The sequence below is a fragment of the Amblyomma mixtum genome, chromosome 8 (assembly GCF_055824585.1).
Source record: "Amblyomma mixtum isolate Tamu chromosome 8, ASM5582458v1, whole genome shotgun sequence".
Lineage (NCBI taxonomy): Eukaryota > Metazoa > Arthropoda > Arachnida > Ixodida > Ixodidae > Amblyomma > Amblyomma mixtum.
The window spans coordinates 71,833,977-71,856,611 of record NC_143019.1 but is presented as its reverse complement, the minus strand read 5'-3'; the positions used below and the strand labels follow the sequence as shown (position 1 = coordinate 71,856,611).

Below are 22,635 nucleotides of genomic sequence, written 5' to 3'. Positions count from 1 at the left end.
ATGGAGTTTGTGGAGATTAGGGTGTTTGAGGATCTGAACTCGCCGGAGAAGGCAAGGAAAAGTGTTTCCAAGAAAAAGTGTTTCTAGGCGTGTGGCGTAGTGGACGGACAGGGCGTGGACCTGAGGACGAGGAGGCCCCGCTGGGTGAGAATAATCCTGAGCTGTAGGGCATCAGCCGCGATGTTTCCACCTGAGCCCTCCGAAAGCATCCACAAACTCTGATAAGGCCCATCAGGTGTTCTGACGCCACCTCGCCTTCCCTTTACAACTGGCCCTGAAGCAACCTGTCTACCCAGTGCCCTAAGCGTCGGCACTGGGTGCTTCGAGGCGTCTGACACTTTCGCCGTGCATTTTTAATCCCGCGGCACTAATGACGCATATGAGCTTTACAGGTATCAGTACTGAAGCTTGTATTCTGAACACGCTGAGCGTATGAGGAACGGTGCTTGTTGATACGCCATCCTTGAGCGTAATCGAAATTTCTCGGTTGGCCGCCACTGTTTCAACAATTCCATAAGGCTGCAAAGCTTCTCACAATACTGCGGTGTTCCATATAGTGTGGAAGCCAATAGACTTACCTTGATGTGTTTCGTGTCTGGGTCGAATAGCGTGAATTTATATCATTTGACAAGAAACTACACTTACACATGTGCCTAATTTCATGCTTCCAAATGTACAGAGTTTCACGAAGGTCCAAACCTGTGCCCAAGTGCGGCTCAGAAGTTCCGAGTTCGGCACGGACAGCCCTACAGGCCAGCATACGCAAGAAATTGACAGAACAATCATGAGACGTGGCGCGAGAAAGCTGCGATAGCGGTTGTGTCTATACTCGATGGTTATTTCGATGTGTTTACCCCAATTTGACTGTAAGCCGAAGCTTCAGACACTGAACAGAATTTTTTCTTCTGTGGGTGAAGGCAGGATGGGGAGGTAGGTAGTGCTTCTTTCACTTCCCAAGGTTTCACACAGACAAGTGCCAGTGGGGCTGTACCCCCGTAAAACGGTACTGAACGCATTACCGGTTGCAAGTCGAGGGAGTACAAACTTGTACTAGTCTATTACAATTTGACATCGGAAGACCTCGGCCAATGGAAACGAGCGCTTTTTATTGTGCTGTTTTCAGTTGTCACCAGAATCTAAAGCAGAAAATCATTAGCGAGCCATGAAATCTAGCCAAAGCAAAGCGAAATTAATTGGCGCAACTTCCAGGCATTGAGATGCGGCAAAAGAGAAGAGCAACACCTTAAATGCACATCCTGCTCACGCAGTTCGTCACCTCAGACCACGGTGTAAGAAATATTTCTTACACCGTGCCTCAGACTATCTGAGTCTTAATTTTTCCCCCTCCTTTTCTTTAATTCTGCATTTCTTCTCACACTTCTGCTACCTACTGTTTTGAACTAGGACGTTTCTTGTATCCACCCGTTGTAATGGGGCTGCCAGCGCTACATAATCTGCATGATCATCAGTGGGTTTGTACACCGTTGAGAGAAACGAATCGTATGTCACCAACCCACCTATCTATGTGCCCTTGCGTGCTTCGCTAAAAGGTTGAAATAGTGACGACGCATTCAAGGAACCTAGCTTTGATTCTCAAGTGACCACAAAAGAAGTCTGTGAGAACGAATCTCCGGGCGGCAGCAGTATAGCTGCGAAGACACTAGGGGCAGCCAAAAAAAAAAAAGAGGTCGAAGCTTAGCCCCGGCAAGTTTATGGCTTGGGCGCAGCATGCTTGCAGGAGAAGAAAGCGACAGTGTGTATTTTTTATTTCTTTATTTTCCTCGTTCTTAAAAACCGTTTTATTTTGATTTTCGTCAGTTATCCTCTTCCAGTTTTCATTCATTTCACTTTTTTTTACCTTTCCACCTTACGCCTACCTCTATTTTCCTCGAAATCGCCCGTATGATTTTCCTTTGCATTCACGACCAAACCCTGGCCAGTCGCACGGCGCGAGCATGTGCCATGTCAGCAGTGGTCAAGAAGAAGAAGAATAAGAAGAAGCGGTCATTGAGAATCACCATATTTTCATATGGTGAAGAAGCAGAAGAATCACCCACCGTGGTATGTGCCATTCCTTCAGAGGCAACGACAACGTCCGTCCGCCCGCTTCTGCAGCACAACCATCTCTTTCCACGAGGTGTAAGGACACCGGCACCTTTCTCGCTTTATTCGCAGCCGTTTATATTCGTCGGCAACTTAGGACCCCCCCGTCTTGTTCTCGTTTCCCGAAAGCTAACCCTACTCCAGACAGTACGTTACCCTAACTTGACGTCGTTAAGATATATGTTACCCCCTGGTAACTTGCCACGCCTCCGATCACATATTGTGCGCTGCATGCCCAGCGTTGCCACGAATGATTAATCTCAGAGATGTGCACCGTGGCTCCTTGCAGGTGAAGCTCAAGGCGACGGCTTTCGAAGTTAGCGCGGCAGCTTCTTCTGGAGTTCGGGCGTTCGCGTTCCTCCCACGTTCCCTGGCAGATCCTGAACGCACAGCGCAGGTTAGAAAACGGCGCTCCAGTTTCCGATAAGCCACTGCAGGCTCATTCCTTGAACCGTGATTTTCGTCTGGCTTTTCCGCCTCGTGCAGAAACGGACGCTATGAAAGTTTTTTTTTAACGATGTAGTGGCTGTCTTCTTGTTTCGGAGCTAAAATGAATGCGGTACCTCTCAGAAAATGCTTCCGACCACTTCAGATTAATGTCAATGAGCGTGCCATATTTTTTGTGCAGTGCAGTAGAAATGCCCTTCTACACTAATGCTGTGGTGACAGGGCCCTCGCCAGGCAAGGAACATCTGCCTTTTGCCCTATTATCCAAGACCAAATTGTGTCTGAGAGAAGGCTCCAAGTAAATAAAAATCAATAGTGCAGCCTAGCTGTTTATTCCGCATAGATAGAGAACACATTTCAATGAACGCTGTGTCGTTCATTTGTTCAACTGTGTCCAAGTTTCATGTTGTGAATTGTCTACGAGCTTCCAGTTGGACTTTACGGATCGCTAATTTATTTTTAATTTGCCTCCACCTTTTGCTGTGCGTCTAGACAGCTTCTGCACGCCACCTATAAACTTTCGCGCCCAGGCCATCATGCCCAAACCAAGCACAAGCCTCGGCCACAGCGGGAAGCATCGGCAGTCCAGTGGGACGGAGGACGCCACCGCCAAGTCCCCTCTGCCGGGCCGCACGCCTTCGCGGATCACCACGACCTCCAAGGTGGCGGACGGGAAGCCTACGGTTGCCGACAAAGCCCGCAAGAAGACGGGTTCGGAAGAGGCCGCTGGCCGGCACCCGGGCGAATCCGCTGCATCACCGGCAACGAGGACCCCAGCCAGAGGACATGAACGGCGCCACGGTCCGGGCGAGTCAGTCCCGCGGGACGTGGCGCGACCAGCAGCGGCAGATCATCCGGCTTTACCGTCAGCCGCAACTGCTGGTTCAAAGCCCAAGGTGGGCTCTTCCTCATTTTATTGTGAAATATATCATTAGAGGTCACATTCAATGAAAAAGCCGCCGTCCGTCCATCCGTGTCACGAAAACGAAGCTGGTCCACCTATCCACCGGGTTGCCGGCAAACTGCCCACCAAATGGCAGGTGGAAGCGAAATTAATTCAGATTAATTCATTGCAGATGCCACCTTTCCACCGTGTCACTGCGTATCAGCTTACTGTTCGAGAGATAGCCTCTCGAAGAACCGTCTGTGCAGAGATCAGCCTCACGGGAGCTCGGGAAGAGCTGCCATAGTTCTCACAAGCCCCACCGGCGACCGAGTTTGAAACAGCCACCTGCCGGGGCAGTGGTGCATCGCTTAACCTCTGCACCAGTGCGCTAGTAGTGGTGTGAGGACACCGTCCGATCCGTGAATCTATAAACTGAGTAGGACTACTTGCGCAGGAAAGATGTCTATAATGCTATCACATTGCGCCCTTGTGGTTTAAGCGCCGACCAAATTTTTTCCTTCATAAGCTACCGCTTGATGTGCCATGTTTAAATATTAGCCGCCCACAACCTGATTTCATTGTGGGTTTGCCTTCACCTAAGTGAACAAGAAGCACCAAAGTAGGTTGTGCTGGGCACTTGTTCTAACTGCTAACATTTATGGGTCAGAGTGTAAATCACTTTAATTTCATTTCATTTTATTTATTGAAGCCTTAAGGCCCGTGGGCATTACATAAGGCGGCATTACATTTCTTACGCTGGATGCGATTTTGGGCGAAGCTCACGACGACAAAAAGTTGGGTAGCGCAAATGGAACGTTCACAACAGAGGACAAGACGGGACAGGCTTCTTATGCGTACAATTTGCGCCAAGGATGGAGAGACGGTGTGGGTAACTGGTTTGTAGCATTGTCTCTCTCATTTGGAGTGAACCTTGTTATGCGATAGCATACAACCCTCACCGCGATAAAAACCCGGCGTCGTCCATAAAAATAGGATTGGCTAGCCGCCAATGGCGTCAACAGAAAGCAGAAATCCCATTGGCTGGAGGAACATGACGTCATCAGGCCGGCAGTGAATTACCGGAAATGAACGGAAGTGACATCAATAGACAAGGAATGCCCATTTGGTTCGAGGGAAGGCAGGTCACCAGACCGGCACTGACATCTTCAGAGCAGGTTGGTCTGCGTGAAACTTCCCCTGCCAACCGTGGCAGGTTTTGTACGGGAATAAGACATACCTGCTTCTTGAAAGCCCCGCCAGTCACTTGCGGCAAAATCATCCACAGCTTTGAGTGCTGTCGTATTGCCCCACATTATGGGATTAGGCGTCCCTATGTATCCTTTTATAAGCCGCTTGCACATATGAACATTTCCCCATGGTCCTCATTTCTGAACCGACAACAAGCTCCGGACAGCTGCGCGATGGCGTTATGGGTTCTATTCAGTGGAGGACCCGGTGTCGGGTTCAGCGGAGAACCAGGTTTTGTTGCCGGATTTTTTATGTTTTATCGAGTCCTTTCTTGCTTTATATTTGCTGTTTTCGCTACAAAAAAATTAATATCAGTGAGGCAGAGTCGTGTCTGCATTTCATTCTTTCGGCCGTGTCTGTTTGCGGTGATTTCTGACTATGAAGCGAAACCATCTATCCCAGTTAAACATCCTCAAGTTCGATGCTGTTGCCTTTTAGAGCCAAGCTTAGTGATCCGCGCACGAGAGATTATAAACCTGCCACTCATATAAAGCGATGCCTTCAACCGTATTTTCAGTTTATAAGCAAATACCGAAAGCTCTTACATCTTGACGCACATTTTTTCAGGTGACAAGTCCGAAAACTAGCGGAAAGCACGGGCATGGAGAAAAGCGCCACCAACAGTATCGACACTCGACCAAGCTAGAGCCCGCCGCAAAGTCCCCGCTTAGTTCTCCAAAGCCCACGACTGGCACCCGCAAGGACCTTTCAGCAGCAGATGCCACCGCAAAGTCCCATCCGATCGAAACCTCGCTAACGCCGATGGCAGGTGTCGAAGCCCCCGAATGTCTCTCGATCCCTAGATCTGAAGCAATACCCTCGTCCGGTGGCGCATCTACCATTCCCAACGTACGTTCCGCAACCTCTGGAGGCCGTTCGACCTTCAACGGCGCTGGAAGGTTCTCTCCAGCGAGCAAGGCACTCAAGCCAATCGCAGTCAATGAAATGCTCGATGGCCTTTCGCCCATTACCTCGGCAGCGGTGTCCCCGGTGGGATCTCCAGTTCCCACTGCAGCCTGCGAGGGCCGATCGGCACCCAGTGCTCCGGAGAGTTTCCCTCCAGATATCATGGGTATGATGCATATGACAGACACTGAAGCGGCAGACGCCCATTTACCCATTATATCGGTCGTGGTGTCTCCAGCTGGTGGCTCTTCTCCGGTCCCCACAGTAATCCCCAAGGGTGCCGCTGTGTCCAGTACAGGTGGAAGGTCCCTGATGGCCAAGGCAGACCCCGAAGCACCGGATGACCTTTCGCCCATTACCTCAGCCACCGGAGCCAGAGAGGACCTTGCTGACGCCAATACTTCCGCGAATGTCCGTCCTGACGACAAGCCTTCGACGCTCCCTGCAGTCACTGAGCCACACGAAGACCTTCCACCTATTTCCTCCGGAGCGGTTTCTCCGCTCCGCGGCGCGCCATCGGTCCTCACCGTAGCCGGCAAGAGCCTTTCGGGCAGTAACGCTGCAGCAGAGTTCGCTGCCGGTGGCGAATCTGTGATGACCGCGGCAGGATTGGATACACGTGATGGTTTTCCTCCACTTACCTCGGCCGCGGTATCCCCGCTCGGTGGCGCATCTCCGATCCCCGCCGCTGCCTGCGAGGTCCTTTCGGCAACCGATGCTGTCGCTGGCGTTCAGCAGCAAACGAGTGCAGTGGATGCCACTGGCCAACACGAGTACGATGAATCGCTGGGTGCAGCAGCGCCCTCTACAAGGGCCTCAGCTGGAGAACAAATGCACAAGCAGCTTGAATCCAGCGCAACCTCTCCACAGCGAGCGACGGCCATAAACAGCGCGAGGGTGAGTGTAAATTCGCCGCCGAGAGTCGTCCCTGCCGTCGAGCCGGATAAGGTAACCATTTCGCTTGATTAGACACGGCTAGGCTTCTTTCGGCTGAAGTTATTGTCTGGGAGGCACAGGTGGAAGGTTAGCTGAATTAACGACCAAATTATGGTGACAACATGGCAGCCGGTGCCAAATCTACTCTTAAGTATCTATGAACGAAGTGTAGATATTTTACTCCGCAATGCGGATCGTGTACGTATAGATGTGGGCATATAGTTGTGATGGCAATAATAAAGCACAACTCACTCAAGGATTTGTTCAGTTTCGTGTTGCGGAAAAAAGCATTAAATTCCTCTTATGGAGTACGGACACCATATTTTTGGTTGCATGTTTTTTTTTTTTCATTGCAAGAATGCATGAGGCAGTAGTCTGCATAGATCGGCACGTGATATTCGCCTACGATAATGTACATTATTGTGCGTTTTTATATTGAATGTTTTCAAATATTTTCCCTCCTCAACAGCTAGCTAGTTTCCGGTGAAACTGCACACAGAGCTTGCGTATTAAATTAACTTCTGTATCGTAGCAAGTTTTACAACGGTACTTACTTAGTTGAGCCGTGCATGATGCGAAAACGTAATCGTCGCTGAAGGGCGATAGTGGCGCCGTCTGTTTTCTGCAGTGGAAACCGTCACGACAAGGCGCCGAGGTGAGCGTTGCAAACAATATCCTTTGAATTGTAAAGACTCGTTAAATCAGTTATGATATATGTTTCTGCTCAGTTAGCCCAAATGTTGGAAGTGCTACAATTGAAACGGACGCAAATGCCGTAGCGGCATATTGAAAGGGACCGCGCATCTTGCAACGCTCGCCTCGGACCCTTGTCGTTGGCTTTCCACTGCCGGAAACAGATGGCGCCACCATCGCCCATCAGCGAAAAACCTTTTTCCGTGTTTTGGATCACCGATCTCTACGCAGACGATTACGTTTTCGCATGTAGTACGGCTGAACCGAGTAAGTACCGTTCTCAAACTTTCTACGAAACAAAAGTTACCATAATACGCAAGCTCTGTGTACAGTTTCACCGCAAACGAGGGAGCGGTTGAGGCGGGAAATTTTTTGAAAATATTCACAATAAAAACGCACAATACTGTATAAATTCTATAATGTATAATTATAGTAATGTACAATTTTTGTCACGAAAAAGTTTAGTATAGGTTATGTGATGCATGAAAAAAAGTCGTATAAACGCTGCATCGTTGCTTTATTTCAGTACAGCGCTGATGCCAACCTGCTTCGGAACTGCAGTGTCAGCGAAAGAAGACGCTGCGAATATACCTTTTTCTCATGCCTTCTGTAACCTGTACTAAACTTCGACGTCGCTGCCGTCGTTCGGAAGTTAAAACCGAAACAGTTTGAGAGAAATTTAGTGTCTTCATGCTTCAGACATCAGAACAAAAGAAGGTACGCAACCAAAATTTTGTGTCTATAGACACTCCTTCATTTTATTCAAGGCAAAAAATAGTTGAGTAATCTGTAGTGTATTGACAAACCACATAAGCGTATCTTCGTGTAGAACTGCAGGGTAACCCGACAACGACATAAAACCACCATGTGAATACAGACTAACGCACCGGAATAGGCATAATCGGCGTTAGGCGAAGCAGGGGTTTCACTCTGTCATCCTTATGATTCGCCCCTTAGAGATTTCGCCCATCATAAATATTTTGTTTTGCTTGCGTCGCTTATTTTAGCAGGTCTGCTTAAACTTCCGTCATCACCGCAGGGTCACTTCGCTCGAAAGGAGCCCGACAGGCGCTAGACCGGATGTTAACGCTATGGCGTTAAATGCCCCGTTACCCAGAATATCCGGCGTTGGCGTTGCCGCCTTTTTGACCCAAAAATCACGAGCATAACGCTGGCAGGTGGTGCCCAGAGAGCAACCGAGGAGGCAGGTGGGCCACCTAGGTCGCGTGACCTTGTGGCGTCATCACAACCTGCCCACCAGATAGCGAACTGTCCACCGTGGCATGCGGCAGTTAAGTTAATGATTGGTCTCTCGGGAAGAGCAACCTGGCCTGCACAAGGCCCACCCCCGGGAGCACCTGCCATCGCAGGGCAGAGGCGCATTAACCCCTGCGCCACTGTGACAGGAGCGATATGAGGACTCCCAGGGACATATGAATGTAAATAATGACCAGTTGCGCATGTATGGGAATTAACCCATTACGCTAATGCGTCATCCCCTTAAGGCGGAACTTAAGTGATTGGTCGCTCGGGAAGAGCAACTTGGGCTATGCAAGGCCAACTGCTGGGAGCACCTGCCATCTCAGGGCAGAGGCGCATTAACCCCTGCGCCACTGTGACAGGAGCGATATGAGGACTACCAGGGACATATGAATGTAAAGAATGACCAGTTGCGCATGTATGGGAATTAACCCATTACGCTATTGCGTCATCCCCTTAAGGCGGAACTTAAGTGATTGGTCGCTCGGGAAGAGCAACTTGGGCTATGCAAGGCCAACTGCTGGGAGCACCTGCCATCTCAGGGCAGAGGCGCATTAACCCCTGCGCCACTGTGACAGGAGCGATATGAGGACTACCAGGGACATATGAATGTAAAGAATGACCAGTTGCGCATGTATGGGAATTAACCCATTACGCTATTGCGTCATCCCCTTAAGGCGGAACTTAAGTGATTCGTCGCTCGGGAAGAGCAACTTGGGCTATGCAAGGCCAACTGTTGGGAGCACCTGCCATCTCAGGGCAGAGGCGCATTAACCCCTGCGCCACTGTGACAGGAGCGATATGAGGACTACCAGGGACATATGAATGTAAAGAATGACCAGTTGCGCATGTATGGGAATTAACCCATTACGCTATTGCGTCATCCCCTTAAGGCGGAACTTAAGTGATTGGTCGCTCGGGAAGAGCAACTTGGGCTATGCAAGGCCAACTGCTGGGAGCACCTGCCATCTCAGGGCAGAGGCGCATTAACCCCTGCGCCACTGTGACAGGAGCGATATGAGGACTACCAGGGACATATGAATGTAAAGAATGACCAGTTGCGCATGTATGGGAATTAACCCATTACGCTATTGCGTCATCCCCTTAAGGCGGAACTTAAGTGATTGGTCGCTCGGGAAGAGCAACTTGGGCTATGCAAGGCCAACTGCTGGGAGCACCTGCCATCTCAGGGCAGAGGCGCATTAACCCCTGCGCCACTGTGACAGGAGCGATATGAGGACTACCAGGGACATATGAATGTAAAGAATGACCAGTTGCGCATGTATGGGAATTAACCCATTACGCTATTGCGTCATCCCCTTAAGGCGGAACTTAAGTGATTCGTCGCTCGGGAAGAGCAACTTGGGCTATGCAAGGCCAACTGCTGGGAGCACCTGCCATCTCAGGGCAGAGGCGCATTAACCCCTGCGCCACTGTGACAGGAGCGATATGAGGACTCCCAGGGACATATGAATGTAAAGAATGACCAGTTGCGCATGTATGGGAATTAACCCATTACGCTATTGCGTCATCCCCTTAAGGCGGAACTTAAGTGATTCGTCGCTCGGGAAGAGCAACTTGGGCTATGCAAGGCCAACTGTTGGGAGCACCTGCCATCTCAGGGCAGAGGCGCATTAACCCCTGCGCCACTGTGACAGGAGCGATATGAGGACTACCAGGGACATATGAATGTAAAGAATGACCAGTTGCGCATGTATGGGAATTAACCCATTACGCTATTGCGTCATCCCCTTAAGGCGGAACTTAAGTGATTGGTCGCTCGGGAAGAGCAACTTGGGCTATGCAAGGCCAACTGCTGGGAGCACCTGCCATCTCAGGGCAGAGGCGCATTAACCCCTGCGCCACTGTGACAGGAGCGATATGAGGACTCCCAGGGACATATGAATGTAAAGAATGACCAGTTGCGCATGTATGGGAATTAACCCATTACGCTATTGCGTCATCCCCTTAAGGCGGAACTTAAGTGATTCGTCGCTCGGGAAGAGCAACTTGGGCTATGCAAGGCCAACTGTTGGGAGCACCTGCCATCTCAGGGCAGAGGCGCATTAACCCCTGCGCCACTGTGACAGGAGCGATATGAGGACTACCAGGGACATATGAATGTAAAGAATGACCAGTTGCGCATGTATGGGAATTAACCCATTACGCTATTGCGTCATCCCCTTAAGGCGGAACTTAAGTGATTGGTCGCTCGGGAAGAGCAACTTGGGCTATGCAAGGCCAACTGCTGGGAGCACCTGCCATCTCAGGGCAGAGGCGCATTAACCCCTGCGCCACTGTGACAGGAGCGATATGAGGACTACCAGGGACATATGAATGTAAAGAATGACCAGTTGCGCATGTATGGGAATTAACCCATTACGCTATTGCGTCATCCCCTTAAGGCGGAACTTAAGTGATTGGTCGCTCGGGAAGAGCAACTTGGGCTATGCAAGGCCAACTGTTGGGAGCACCTGCCATCTCAGGGCAGAGGCGCATTAACCCCTGCGCCACTGTGACAGGAGCGATATGAGGACTACCAGGGACATATGAATGTAAAGAATGACCAGTTGCGCATGTATGGGAATTAACCCATTACGCTATTGCGTCATCCCCTTAAGGCGGAACTTAAGTGATTGGTCGCTCGGGAAGAGCAACTTGGGCTATGCAAGGCCAACTGCTGGGAGCACCTGCCATCTCAGGGCAGAGGCGCATTACTTAACCCCTGTACCGCGGTGCCAGGAGCGATATGAAGGATTCGTGAATATAAAGTAGAGAATTATCTTATGCATATACGGGAATTACCCATTGACTATCGCCTCACTGCCTCAAGGCGGAGCTTAAGTGCGCCCTACAAATTATTTTTCGTTGTTTGTTCGGGTTTTCATTACTGCCTGAAGCCGTCTGTAGTTTTTGGTTGTCGTTCTCTCATTGAAGGTTGCCTCTGTACCATGCTGCTCTTATTTCGTTGCCAGAAAGTTTAAAGGCTGAATTTCAAACTCTCAACCCATCGTCGCGAGCCAAACGCATTCTCCACGCGCGCAGAACTGACGTCGTTCAATTCCCGTTCCCAGGACGAAAACCGTTCCCCCGACAGCGGTGCCAAGGAGGCAGCCTCACCGGCCTCCGGGAAACAGAAGATTGCGGACGTGTTCGACTCATTCTCCGGTCTCGAGAAAATTGTGAGTAGGGTGGGCTACTCACTGTTCCCAAAAGGCTACTCAGGCTACTCACTAGTCGAAGAACTCACATTTCAACACGCGATAACTTGCTGTCAGCAACGAATGAAACGCGAACAAGAAAACTGAGGAAGCAACACAAATACTCCAACATATTAGCTCCTCGACAGCCATTATAATCGAGGTTGTGGCCGCCGCGATGGATCAGTGGTTATGGTGCGTGGCTTCTGACCAGGAAGTCTCGGATTCGATCCCGGCCGCTGTGGTCGTATTCCTATGGAGGCGAAATTCTAGAGGCCCGTGTACTGTGCGATGTCAGTGCGCGTTAAAGAATCCTCGGTGGTCGAGATGTCCGGAACCCTCCACTACGGCGTCCCTCATAGCCTGAGTCGCTTTGGGTTGTTAAAATCCCCATAAAGCATAAACCAAGCGAGGTTGATTGAGTCTTCGCGCTTTCGAAATGGCATTGCTCTCCGCTAGTACAGAGCTTCCCCTGCCTAAGAATTTATTTTTCCGTTCGTGTCTCAGTTGTCTTGTATACGTTTCATTTCTTGCTGATAGCCGCCGCGATGGCTCAGCGGTTATGGTGCTCGGCTGCTGACGCAAAAGACGCGGTTCGATCCTGGCCGCGGCGGGAGAATTTCTTTGGATACTGTGCGATATCAGTGCACGTTAAAGAACCCCAGGTGGTCGAGATGTCCGGAGCCCTTCACTATGGCGTCTCTCATAGCCTGAGTCGCTTTGGGACGTTAAACCCCATAAACCAAACCAAACCATTTCTTGCTGATATACGCATGAAACACTGACGCGTGTTTGCATGTCGCTCATGAACAGAAAGCGCGAGCGAGAAAAGTGACGTCATAGCCGGGGAGCCATATAGCTGTCGGTAGTGCGACCGCTGCGTGTCTATGCTAGCATTAAAAATAACTAGAGCGCACAGGATGACGTCATTGTAGAGGGGATATAAAGCTTGCACCTTACCAGGCTTCAACACGGTCAACGAAAATATCTGGGGTTGGCGGAGAAGTGCCGACCTTTCAGCGTGCAAACAGTGACGAGAGGAGAGGGCAAGGCGCGAAGACGCTGAAAGTCAAAATTCGACTACAGGTAGCCCAGTTTCTACAAACCGCATCAAAAAACAAAAGTCTTGCTGGAGGAAATTTGTGAGGCGGCGTCCTTCAACATTACAGGCATACCGCAAATTTATTAGGGCTTCTTTAAGAGCCCCTTTAAATTTATTGCAAGTTTTCTCAAATGATGCGTTAGACATTATAATACATGGATCGCCACCTTCTAGTCGCCTACGGCAGCTCAATAATTTTTAATTCATTTTCTTCTCTCATGCTCTTTTACTTGCGGTTTCATCAATTGAACGATGGCTCTGACGCGTACTTCATACTTAGGTCGCTTGAGGCGCGAAAAAACCTGCAATATAAACGCGGCAACTGATCACTAACTAGTCGTGATTGGTTAGTGGGTAACTAGTCATGATTTGTTAATGACTGACTAGTCTGGACTAATTAGTTGATGACTAGTAAATGAGTAGTCATGACTAATTCGTTTATGACTGGTTAATTACTAGTTCGATAGTCATGACTTGTGACTAGTTATGACTATATTTATAACTCACTTCAGATGTAACGGACGGACACAGTCATGGCCGAGAGTATGAGCCATTAATTTCGCCTTAAAAATGACCGCAGCTGGCGCAAGGCAGGGCTAATTAGGGGAGACTGGAAGCGGCCTGTGTCCTGCGGTGGACGTAGTTAGGTTGATAATGGTTATGAGGATCTTGAAACTTGGAAAAAAAAACTACCTAGGCCTCAAATAATTTAACAAGGACAAAAAGAGACGAGGAGGGACTGGCGCCATGCAAATATTTTCCAAGTTTCAAGATGCAAAACCAACTAGCCCGTCGACATGCCTTACTGGGTTATGAGGATGATCACCCGAGTTGGCCAGAATGTAATCAAGGCGATAAGTACTGGGGTCGTCAGTGGACACCGGTGTAGGATTTCGGGTAAACAGTCGTGCTTCGTTAGTTTCACCCCGGTTAATATGGACTATTCGTATTTAACGATTTTAGTGGGGACCAAACTTTTTCACAGCTTTCACGTCTCGTTAATATGGAGGCTCGCTGTCTGCACAATGGAGTAGGTGAAAATAGACCCAGGTATTTTTTCGGCGTTAATGTGTACAGCAACGAGAACAGAATCTCCACTGCCCCAACCAGATGCACCCTTTCTTGTACTCTGAGCGCAGGACACCAGCGAAAGTGCTAAAGTAAAATGCAATAAGTGAAAGCACTTTTTTGTGGACAAGGTGCCTAGTCGACGCGCCTTACCGTTGGCTGTATTGCATGAGGGGTTGTAATACAAATATTTATGCAGCTTGCGCTCTGTAGAAAGCCGTATATTCAGCCCTATCAACTGACTAAGTGCAGATATGTAATGGCTGTTCGTGGGATGTGTACGGTTGTGAAGGGGATATGTCATTTCAGTGCTAAGACTGATAGGTTTTACAAGCTGCACCGCGATTTACTAAATACTGTTACGTAGCCGTTGGGGCTCGTAACCGAAGGGCTTTTAATGGGGGGTCGACCTGGACGGCACCGGAGAGCAAGCCAAGGGCGCAGCACCCAGAGGAGGCCGAGAACAAGCTTCTTCCTCTTTCACTTGCCGGTGCACAAGACTTGCGAAGAGCAGCCGCTGGGCGGCTGCTGGTGGAAACGCGCCAATATAATGGGTACCTATAGATCTCGAGATTTCGTTAAAATTCTATTTAACTGCCAACCACTTCGCATGAAAGTAGACATGAGTCGCAGTGCTTTTCTGAAATATTTTTTTTCTTCACGATTCTTTATCATGGATTACTTGCTCTTTGGGTAGTTTTGCTGTGGACGACTGTTCTTGGCATTTTTTCGCTTTATTTTTGCTGGTACAACTTGTCCAATATGCGCGAAATATTTTCCACCTCGTGTCCACTTAATAAATGGAAACAGCTTTTACTCATCATAGTTGCAAAAGACATCTGTGCGAATGTTTATTTCGTGAGCGCAGTAGTTTCTTGAAACCACAGATACGATAGGATAAGATATACTTTATTTGCTCTATTGTACAAGTTATTACGGTCGACTGAGATCGGCGCCCCTATTCCAGGGTACCGTTGAGCTTGGCTGCTCGCTGGGCATGGATGACCAGTTCTTTCTGGAGGACCGGGTTGCCGCTGGAGAGCAAACTCTCCCACTTTTTCGCATTCGGATTTTGTATTCTATGGAAAGCCTAGTTTCTTTGCATTCCCATGTGATACGATATAGGGTGGCTTTGGCCCCACACCATGGGCATATGTCCCTGTATTTATCCGGGTACATTTTGCTTAGTATATGTAAGTTCGCAAAGGTTCCCGTTTGCAGTTGCCGCCAGTACACTGCTTCTTGTTGATTTAAAAGGTTTTTGGGGGGAGGATACTTTACCCTCATTCCTCTGCAACAATTCAATATCTCCGATTACTCCGGGACTACCCGCGAGAACTCCTCAGGGGCCGCGTGTTCAAGCTACTTCGTCGGCCCTCTGGTTGGCCTCTATAGAAAAAGCTGATGATGATTGTTTTTTATTGCGCAAAGGGCGTCTGCTGCCAAAGAGGGCCATGGCGCAGGGTATCTTCGTTTACTAAAGGTGCGGTCAAAGACCAATGTACCAAGCATTCCACCCTGCTTAAGCCGAGCACCAGGCCAGGGGGAGATTCCATTGTGTCACCGGTGGTTAACCGGCCGCACTGGGGATCGAACCCTGCACCTCCCGAATACGATGCGGATGCTCAAACCACTGAGCCACCGCTGCGGTATATATATAAAAAACCATTTCCAGTGTTGCTGCTCTGCCCCTTCAACAGAATTTTTTTTTCTCTTCTCAGGCGAGAACTCCGAGCCCGGTGCGCGAGTCCTTTACGGTAAAGAAAAAGTTTACCCTGACCAAAGTTGAAATCGGCGTCACGTGTCTCGGAGTCTGCGCCATCCTCTCCTTCGCATACTTCCTTGTACTCGTCTCAAGACAGCATCGGAGCGAATACAGACTGTGCAGCACTGAAGACTGCCGCCGCCATGCTGCGCTTCTTACCGCACGCATCAACTGGACTCTGGATCCCTGCGAAGACTTCGAGGCGTTTGTCTGTTCCGCCTGGGAGCCCTCCAAGAATCACCGCGACCTGGGTTCTGCCGTCTTGGACGACCTCCGGTTCACATGGTTTGACCGCTTCCCGGACACTCTGGCCACGGGTTCGCTTAAGTTATCCGCCGGACAAAAGCCGCTGGCCATGTACAAGATGTGCCACGACAGCTACCCTTACAACCAGTCGCAGGTGGCGTTGGTCCACACCATGCTGCACCAGATTGGGTTAAGCTGGCCCGAACTACCCGAGGACCTGCAACCTCCGCTTGGCCTGCTCGTCGGCCTCAGTTACCAATGGCAGTGGCCACTCTGGATCACCGTAAACATGCTGCAGCCAACTCCCTCTGGAAGACGGCGCTTATTGATCAGGCAAAGCCATATCTTGCCAATTATGTTGAATCACCACAGGTTAACCTCCTCTCACTACATCGATTACTGGAAGCAGTTCCTTGTCCTACTCTACCCCGACAGCGCCAGTCGACCATCGGTAGACGAAAACGTCGTCAACGAGATCCGCTCCATGGAATCAGACGTGATAACAACGCTGATTGCCGCGGCCAAGTCCTCGGTGTTACGGCCTGCGGCATTCTCCTTCAGCGAGATCGGTTCCCACGTAATCAATGCTTCTGCCACCGAATGGGCCGACGATTTTCAGTATGGTATGCTGCTCCACCCAATGCTCACCACGGAGGACAAGATTCTTAGTAACGATGTCTCCTTCCTACAGACAGTCGCCACGCTGATGACGAAGTACGGAAAGCAGAAGCTGAACAGACATGTATCGTGGCTCATTGTGCAGTACTTTGGTATTTGCACTGACTACTCCCTCCTCGTGAGCTACACTGGCAGCAAGGAGAGAGCCACATTGTATCTTCCCATCTACTGCGCTTCCCATGTGGAAAGCTCCTTCAAGGTCCTCATTTCCGCACTAGCTTATTTTGCCCGCTTCTCGGCGCGAGACCGAGAGACCATCGACAGCGGCTTCGACAGCCTTGTCCTGTCGGCCGTTGAGCGGGTCAACACCTCTAGTTGGATGGACGACGAGAGCAAGTCGCACGCGAGTCGGAAACTCGCATCCGTGAAGAAGGCTCTTTGGCCCGCGGAGTCCCTTCTCAGTGACGACGTGCTGCGAAGGCTTTTCGCAGGCTTTCCGCAGGAGGAGCCGTCGTACGCTCACTACTGGATCAAGACGCGCCAGGCCGCTGGCCGGGTTAAAAGAACTCCAGATTACGACGAGGCTTTGATGCTGCCGGGCAACAACTATCCGTACTACGCCGGCTACGAAGACTTCACCAACTCTGTGGAGCTGGCGCTCGGCGCTGCCACGGCACCGGCATTCTACAGCAACGGTACCAGGGCCATGCTGTACGGCGGCATGTTCTTCCTGATGGCCATGCAAATGGTCAAGGCCATAGACAGCTCAGGCATCAGGTTTGCATACAACGGTACCGCGATCGAGGATACCACCATTTCCGCGGATGCGATGCGAGAGTTTAAGGCTAGGGCCGAGTGCCACCACGGCGGGAACAACGAGAGCGTCTTCCCCGAGGTACCAGCCGTGGAGGTAGCCTACGCTGCGCTCAAGGAGTCGCACCTCGGGGGTGAGGACGGGCCCTTGGGGCTTAGTGAACACCTGACGGAGGACAGAGTCTTCTTCATGACGCTCTGCTACCTGACATGCGCGCGTCCTGGTTACGAGAGCCTCATCGCGGCGGACTGCAACAAGATCGTCCGGAATTCCGCAACGTTCGCCCGTGTATACAGCTGTCCCAAAGGATCGAAGATGAACCCGGAACAGAAATGTTCGTTTTTTCCTTGATTTAACCTGCTGTGATATTCGCTGTGGACCATTTCACTTTGTGGAACACTTCACTATGCGTAAGATATATTTTGTGGTCTTGAAGTGGGATTTAAGCGCCTAACCAATAATGACTCATTAGTAGATGTATAGAATATTGGCGCTGCATTTGAGTGTGCTGTGCAACTCTTTTCAGGCGCCCCTTTGCTTATAACGTTCGCGCAGGTTTCTGACATTAATTATTTTTGTTCGCATTACGCAATGGCAAGTGTATCTGTTCTGTGCATATGTTCTTGGCATATTTTTCTCACTATTCGTTTAACCTGCTGTGATATTTGCCGCGAACCATTTATCTTAGTGGAACACGTTAGTATGTGTAAGCTATATTTTTCGTTTCTCAAGCAGAATTCAAGCTTAACATAGCCAGTAACGACTCATTAGTGCGTCTTATTTGCGCTGTGGATATAGAGACTACTGACGTTACATGTAATCGTGCTATGCAGAACTATTTTCAGGCACCCATTTCCATGGAACTTTTGTGCAGGCTTCTCAGAATATTTATTTTTCGTTCACACTATGCAACGGCAAGTGTGTATGTTGTGTGTATTGTTCTCGGCATGATTTTGTCACTAATCGGTTTTCGCGTATGTGCTTGTCGTCTACTGGAGCGAACATGAAACTCACGACAATCTTTGCTAGTACGTTTGAACAGATGAGACAGTGTTTGACACGAGATTACCTGTTGATGTTACGCGAAACATTTCTCCCTGTGGACAATTGTAGGACTTAAAGGTGGATTTGCATATCTGTTGGCCAGCTTCGTTTGCATGAAGCTAGCTAAGAGTATATTGTCACCTTCTAAGACCGCTACACGTCTATTGCGTTTAAGCATCACTTTGTGTGCTCACTGAATACCATGCATCTGTGATGAGCACTGCATTGTTGTTTGTTTTGCCTTTTGTGACTAGCAATGTTATGTGGACCATACATCGTGGTCTAGTGGCTTTGTGTCGCATTTATTGTTCCACTGTGCCAGGAAAGTAAGGAAACCTGTCTACTGCTCAATTGCCATATGTGCATCCTGGCTTCAGGAGTACTTTTCCGAGCGGCAAGGGTGAAAATAGGGGTATACAGGAATGTTGTGAACTCGTCAACGTATCAGTTTACATTAAAATTAGGCCCATCTGTCTTGTTCAGTTCAGTATTTGTGGAGCGGGCACTAAATCGCTCCAGCTTTCACTCGCTGCTACCTCTTTGATGTATGCACGTTGCCATCACGTTGACATAGTTGCTGTGCATAGTTTCATAGCGAGGCTGAGCAACGGACCTACGCAACAGGGATACGGTACTGTGTACCTGTATACGAGGCGCTTCGGGGAAGACTTTCAAAACTTTTCAAAAATAGGATTCTTCGGGTAAATTTTGGCTCTTGTGGCATATTATTAACTGTGTTGGCGGACATCACAAAACCGACGAATTGCCTTAAGTAGAAAGCTGGTTAACTAATTTTTAATAATTAATTTTAACTAGTAGAGTTAGGCTGATAATTGCAATTAGAGGTTTGTAGCCACTCTTAGGCAATAACAATATCAGTTTTTAGAATCATGAAAACGCGATTAGCCTCGCCGCTGTGGCTCGACAAACCTTGGCTGCATCATGTGAAAATACGGGCTTTTTCGAAAAGCTTGCAGGCAAAGCAATCCCTGCAGTGCACGTACTATCGGGGACAAAAGACTTGTAGTCCACGCGGCGGGAGCCGGAGCAACGGAAAACTATAGTGAGTGGGAAATTTTATAGTTCCGCAAAGTTGCTGGTTCTCCTGGCAACAATAGCCGACACGCGCCATTTTCCTTCGAGGCCGCCGGACCGGCGCCGTCGGAACAGCAAGAGACCGCTGCCGTCGGCTTGAAACTAGTTTTAAGTTCAGCAAAACGAACTAATTTCTGTTCAGGACAGCACCAGAAGTTATCGTGTGGTGAGCGGAAAGTGAGAAGGTGTGTTGGTGAAGCCGCGAAAATTGCAAGGACCCTACACTCGTACGCCCTCATTTCGATCCCCTCGTATTCTACCTCGAGTGGTGTTAACAAGTGACTGTCTGTGAAAAGCAAAAAAGGCCGTGTGGCCTGCCGGTAAACCGGTTTAGCCTGCCTTTGAAAACAAAGACTTGCAATGAACTTTCTATTTACATATATAAAAGACATTGGACATCTCGATAAGCTTTAAATTCACTTGGACGTTACCTTCATGCATTCTTCATGCAGTGAGCTTCGTCAGCCCATTTGTCGGGCTATGCACTCCATCATTCCATAGGTTACATCAATACTCGCCATTGCATCCTTAGTACCCATTTCATGGCCGCATTTTATCTTCTTTTTTTACCTCTTCCGCGCTGCTCTCCTTCTGTCTTTATCTCCCAAATTCCCCTCGCTACGCAGTGTAGCATGCCAGCGATATTGAAACGCAGGCTAAGTTCTCTGTATTTCATTAAAGAGCCTCTCTCTCTCTAAACAAAGAGAATGTGTAGCATATAAGTGAACAAGCTTAGATTACCTCGTACAAGCGGGTGTTCTTTGATGCCACGAACAGGCTGAAAGAAAGGAACTGCCGCTGAAGGCGTGTATTCCGCCCGCGCGCTTGGAAGGGATATGGCGACGCGAAGTCACGTGACCCGCATCAGCCAGTCGGCGCGCCGGCGGAACGCGGAAAAGGAATGCGATACTCTAAAAATTTTCCATTGATTCTATGGACGGACGGACGGACGGACGGACGGACGGGCGGGCGGGCGGGCGGGCGGGCGGGCGGGCGGATGGATGGATGGATGGATGGATGGATGGATGGATGGATGGATGGATGGATGGATGGATGGGTGGGTGGGTGGGTGGATGGGTGGGTGGGTGGGTGGGTGGGTGGGTGGATGGATGGATGGATGGATGGATGGATGGATGGATGGATGGATGGATGGATGGATGGGTGGATGGGTGGGTGGATGGGTGGGTGGATGGGTGGGTGGATGGGTGGGTGGATGGGTGGGTGGATGGGTGGGTGGGTGGATGGGTGGATGGGTGGATGGGTGGGTGGATGGATGGATGGATGGATGGATGGATGGATGGATGGATGGATGGATGGATGGATGGATGGATCGGAGCGCCCCCTTTGAAACGGCAAATTGCAGCGCCGCGCCATCCCCTTGCGGATCCGCGCAAAGCATGATGGGGGAAAGGAGCGATCGCCGCCTGCGTCGTCTGCTGTCAAGCGAGTTGCTGTCTTGTGCCGCCGTGTTCAGGCATTGAGCGTCTTTTCGTGCGCGTTGTTGGTGCCTCTTAGCAAAATGTTGCAGCGTACTGCTGTGGTGGTTATCTGTGGTCTTTCTGCAATTATGCGGGGATTTTTTTAGACATTCGACATATCTGCAGAGGAGAATCGCGGTGGCGGTCAAAAGTGCTGCGTGCCCGGCTGTAGTCACAACACGAGAAAGGACATCAACATTTCATACCACGTATTCCCCAAGGACAAGAAGCTGAAGCTAGAATGGGTGCGCAGGATAAATCGGCAAGGCTCGCAAGGGCGATTTACCCTGTGGAAGCCTTCGAAACACCACCAGATATGTGGTACGCATTTCAACATTAGAGGGCGCAAGGGATACATGGATCGTCTCCCCACGATCTTTTCACACCGAGTGTATGCGGAACTGACGCATGCTGTGATTACGGGTAAAACTATCGCTTCGAGAGAGGACGGTTGTCTGCTGCTAATGCTTGCCCAACTTTCCCCTTTCATCGTATATAACATGCATATGAGCGTGATATTACGCAACATCACATCACACGCCGAAGCGGCGGCTGAAGCGTTGGCGGCAAAACTTCGCCCTCCTCTTGCGCGGACACTTATGCGCGTCGGAAAAGGCATACTATTGCATTCCGAATAAATGGCAGCAACGTTGCACGCATATGCAGTTGCTGCTAAACTTGAAACAACACGAGCCCGAACGATCAGTGTAAGACCAAGCTTGCACTTCGAAAGCCAAAGACTCCACGGAAGGCTCCTTATACTCGCCCCTACTGTTTACCCGCAGGCTACACGGCCTTTTCTGCTTTCCACAGCCAGTCACTTGTAAACACCATTCCAGGTAGAAGACAAGGGAATCAAAACGAGGGCGTGCGAGTGTAGGCGCCTTGCAATTTTAGCGGCTTCACCAACACACCTTCTCACTTTCCGCTCACCACACGATAACTTCTGGTACTGTCCTGAACAGAAATTAGTTCCTGTTTTGCTGAACTTAAAACTTGTTTCAAACCGACGGCAGCGGTCTCTTGCTGTTCCGACGGCGCCGGTCCGGTGGCCTGGAAGGAAAATGGCGCCTGCCGGCTATTGTTGCCAGCAGAACCAGCACCTTTGCGGTACTCTAAAATTTTCCACCGACTCTAGTTTTCCGTTGCTCCGGCTCCCGCCGCGTGGAGTATAAGGCTTTCGTCCCCGATAGCACGTGCACTGGAGGGATTCCTTTGCCTGCATACCTTTCGAAAGAGCCTGTATTTTGACACGATTCAACCAAGGTTTGTCGAGCTACAGCGGCGAGGATAATCGCGTTTTCAGAATTCTAAGAACCGTTATTGTTATTCCTAACGAGTGGCTACAAATCTCTAATTGCAACTATGCGCCTTACTCTAATAGTTTTAGTTAGCCAGCTTACTACTTACGACAGTTCACCGTTTTTCTGATGTCCGCCAACACAGGTAATACTATGCTACAAGAGCCAAATTCTTACCCAAATAAGCACTTTTTTTGAAAATCTTCCCCGAAGCGCCTCGCATAGAGGTACGCAGTACCGTATCCCTGTTGCGTAGGTCCGTCGCTCAGCCTCGCTATGAAACGATGCACAGTAACTATGACAACGTGATGACAACTTGCATACATCAAAGAGGTAGCCGCGAGTGAAAGCTGGATTGATTTAGTGCCCGGTCCAAAAATACTGAACTGAAAAAGACAGATGAACCTAATTTTAATGTAAACTGA

At 49.7% G+C, this 22,635-nt stretch overlaps 1 protein-coding gene across 1 annotated transcript; it reads left to right on the top strand.

The window, feature by feature from the left end:
- On the top strand, window positions 1–17,643 carry LOC149332940 (uncharacterized). Its single transcript, XM_089557593.1, has 6 exons — window positions 1–51; window positions 2,081–2,137; window positions 3,081–3,446; window positions 5,252–6,538; window positions 11,554–11,661; window positions 15,571–17,643. The coding sequence occupies exons 1-6, from the start codon at window positions 1–3 to the stop codon at window positions 17,641–17,643; spliced, it is 3,942 nt and encodes a 1,313-aa protein (XP_089413719.1).
- Window positions 17,644–22,635: the final 4,992 nt, after the last annotated feature.

Coding starts and splice junctions, on each gene's coding strand:
- LOC149332940 (XM_089557593.1), top strand. CDS start 1: ATGGAGTTTGTGGAGATTAGGGTGTTTGAGGATCTGAACTCGCCGGAG. Junction 3,447..5,251: donor CTGCTGGTTCAAAGCCCAAG/GTGGGCTCTTCC, acceptor ACATTTTTTCAG/GTGACAAGTCCGAAAACTAG. Junction 6,539..11,553: donor CTGCCGTCGAGCCGGATAAG/GTAACCATTTCG, acceptor TCCCGTTCCCAG/GACGAAAACCGTTCCCCCGA.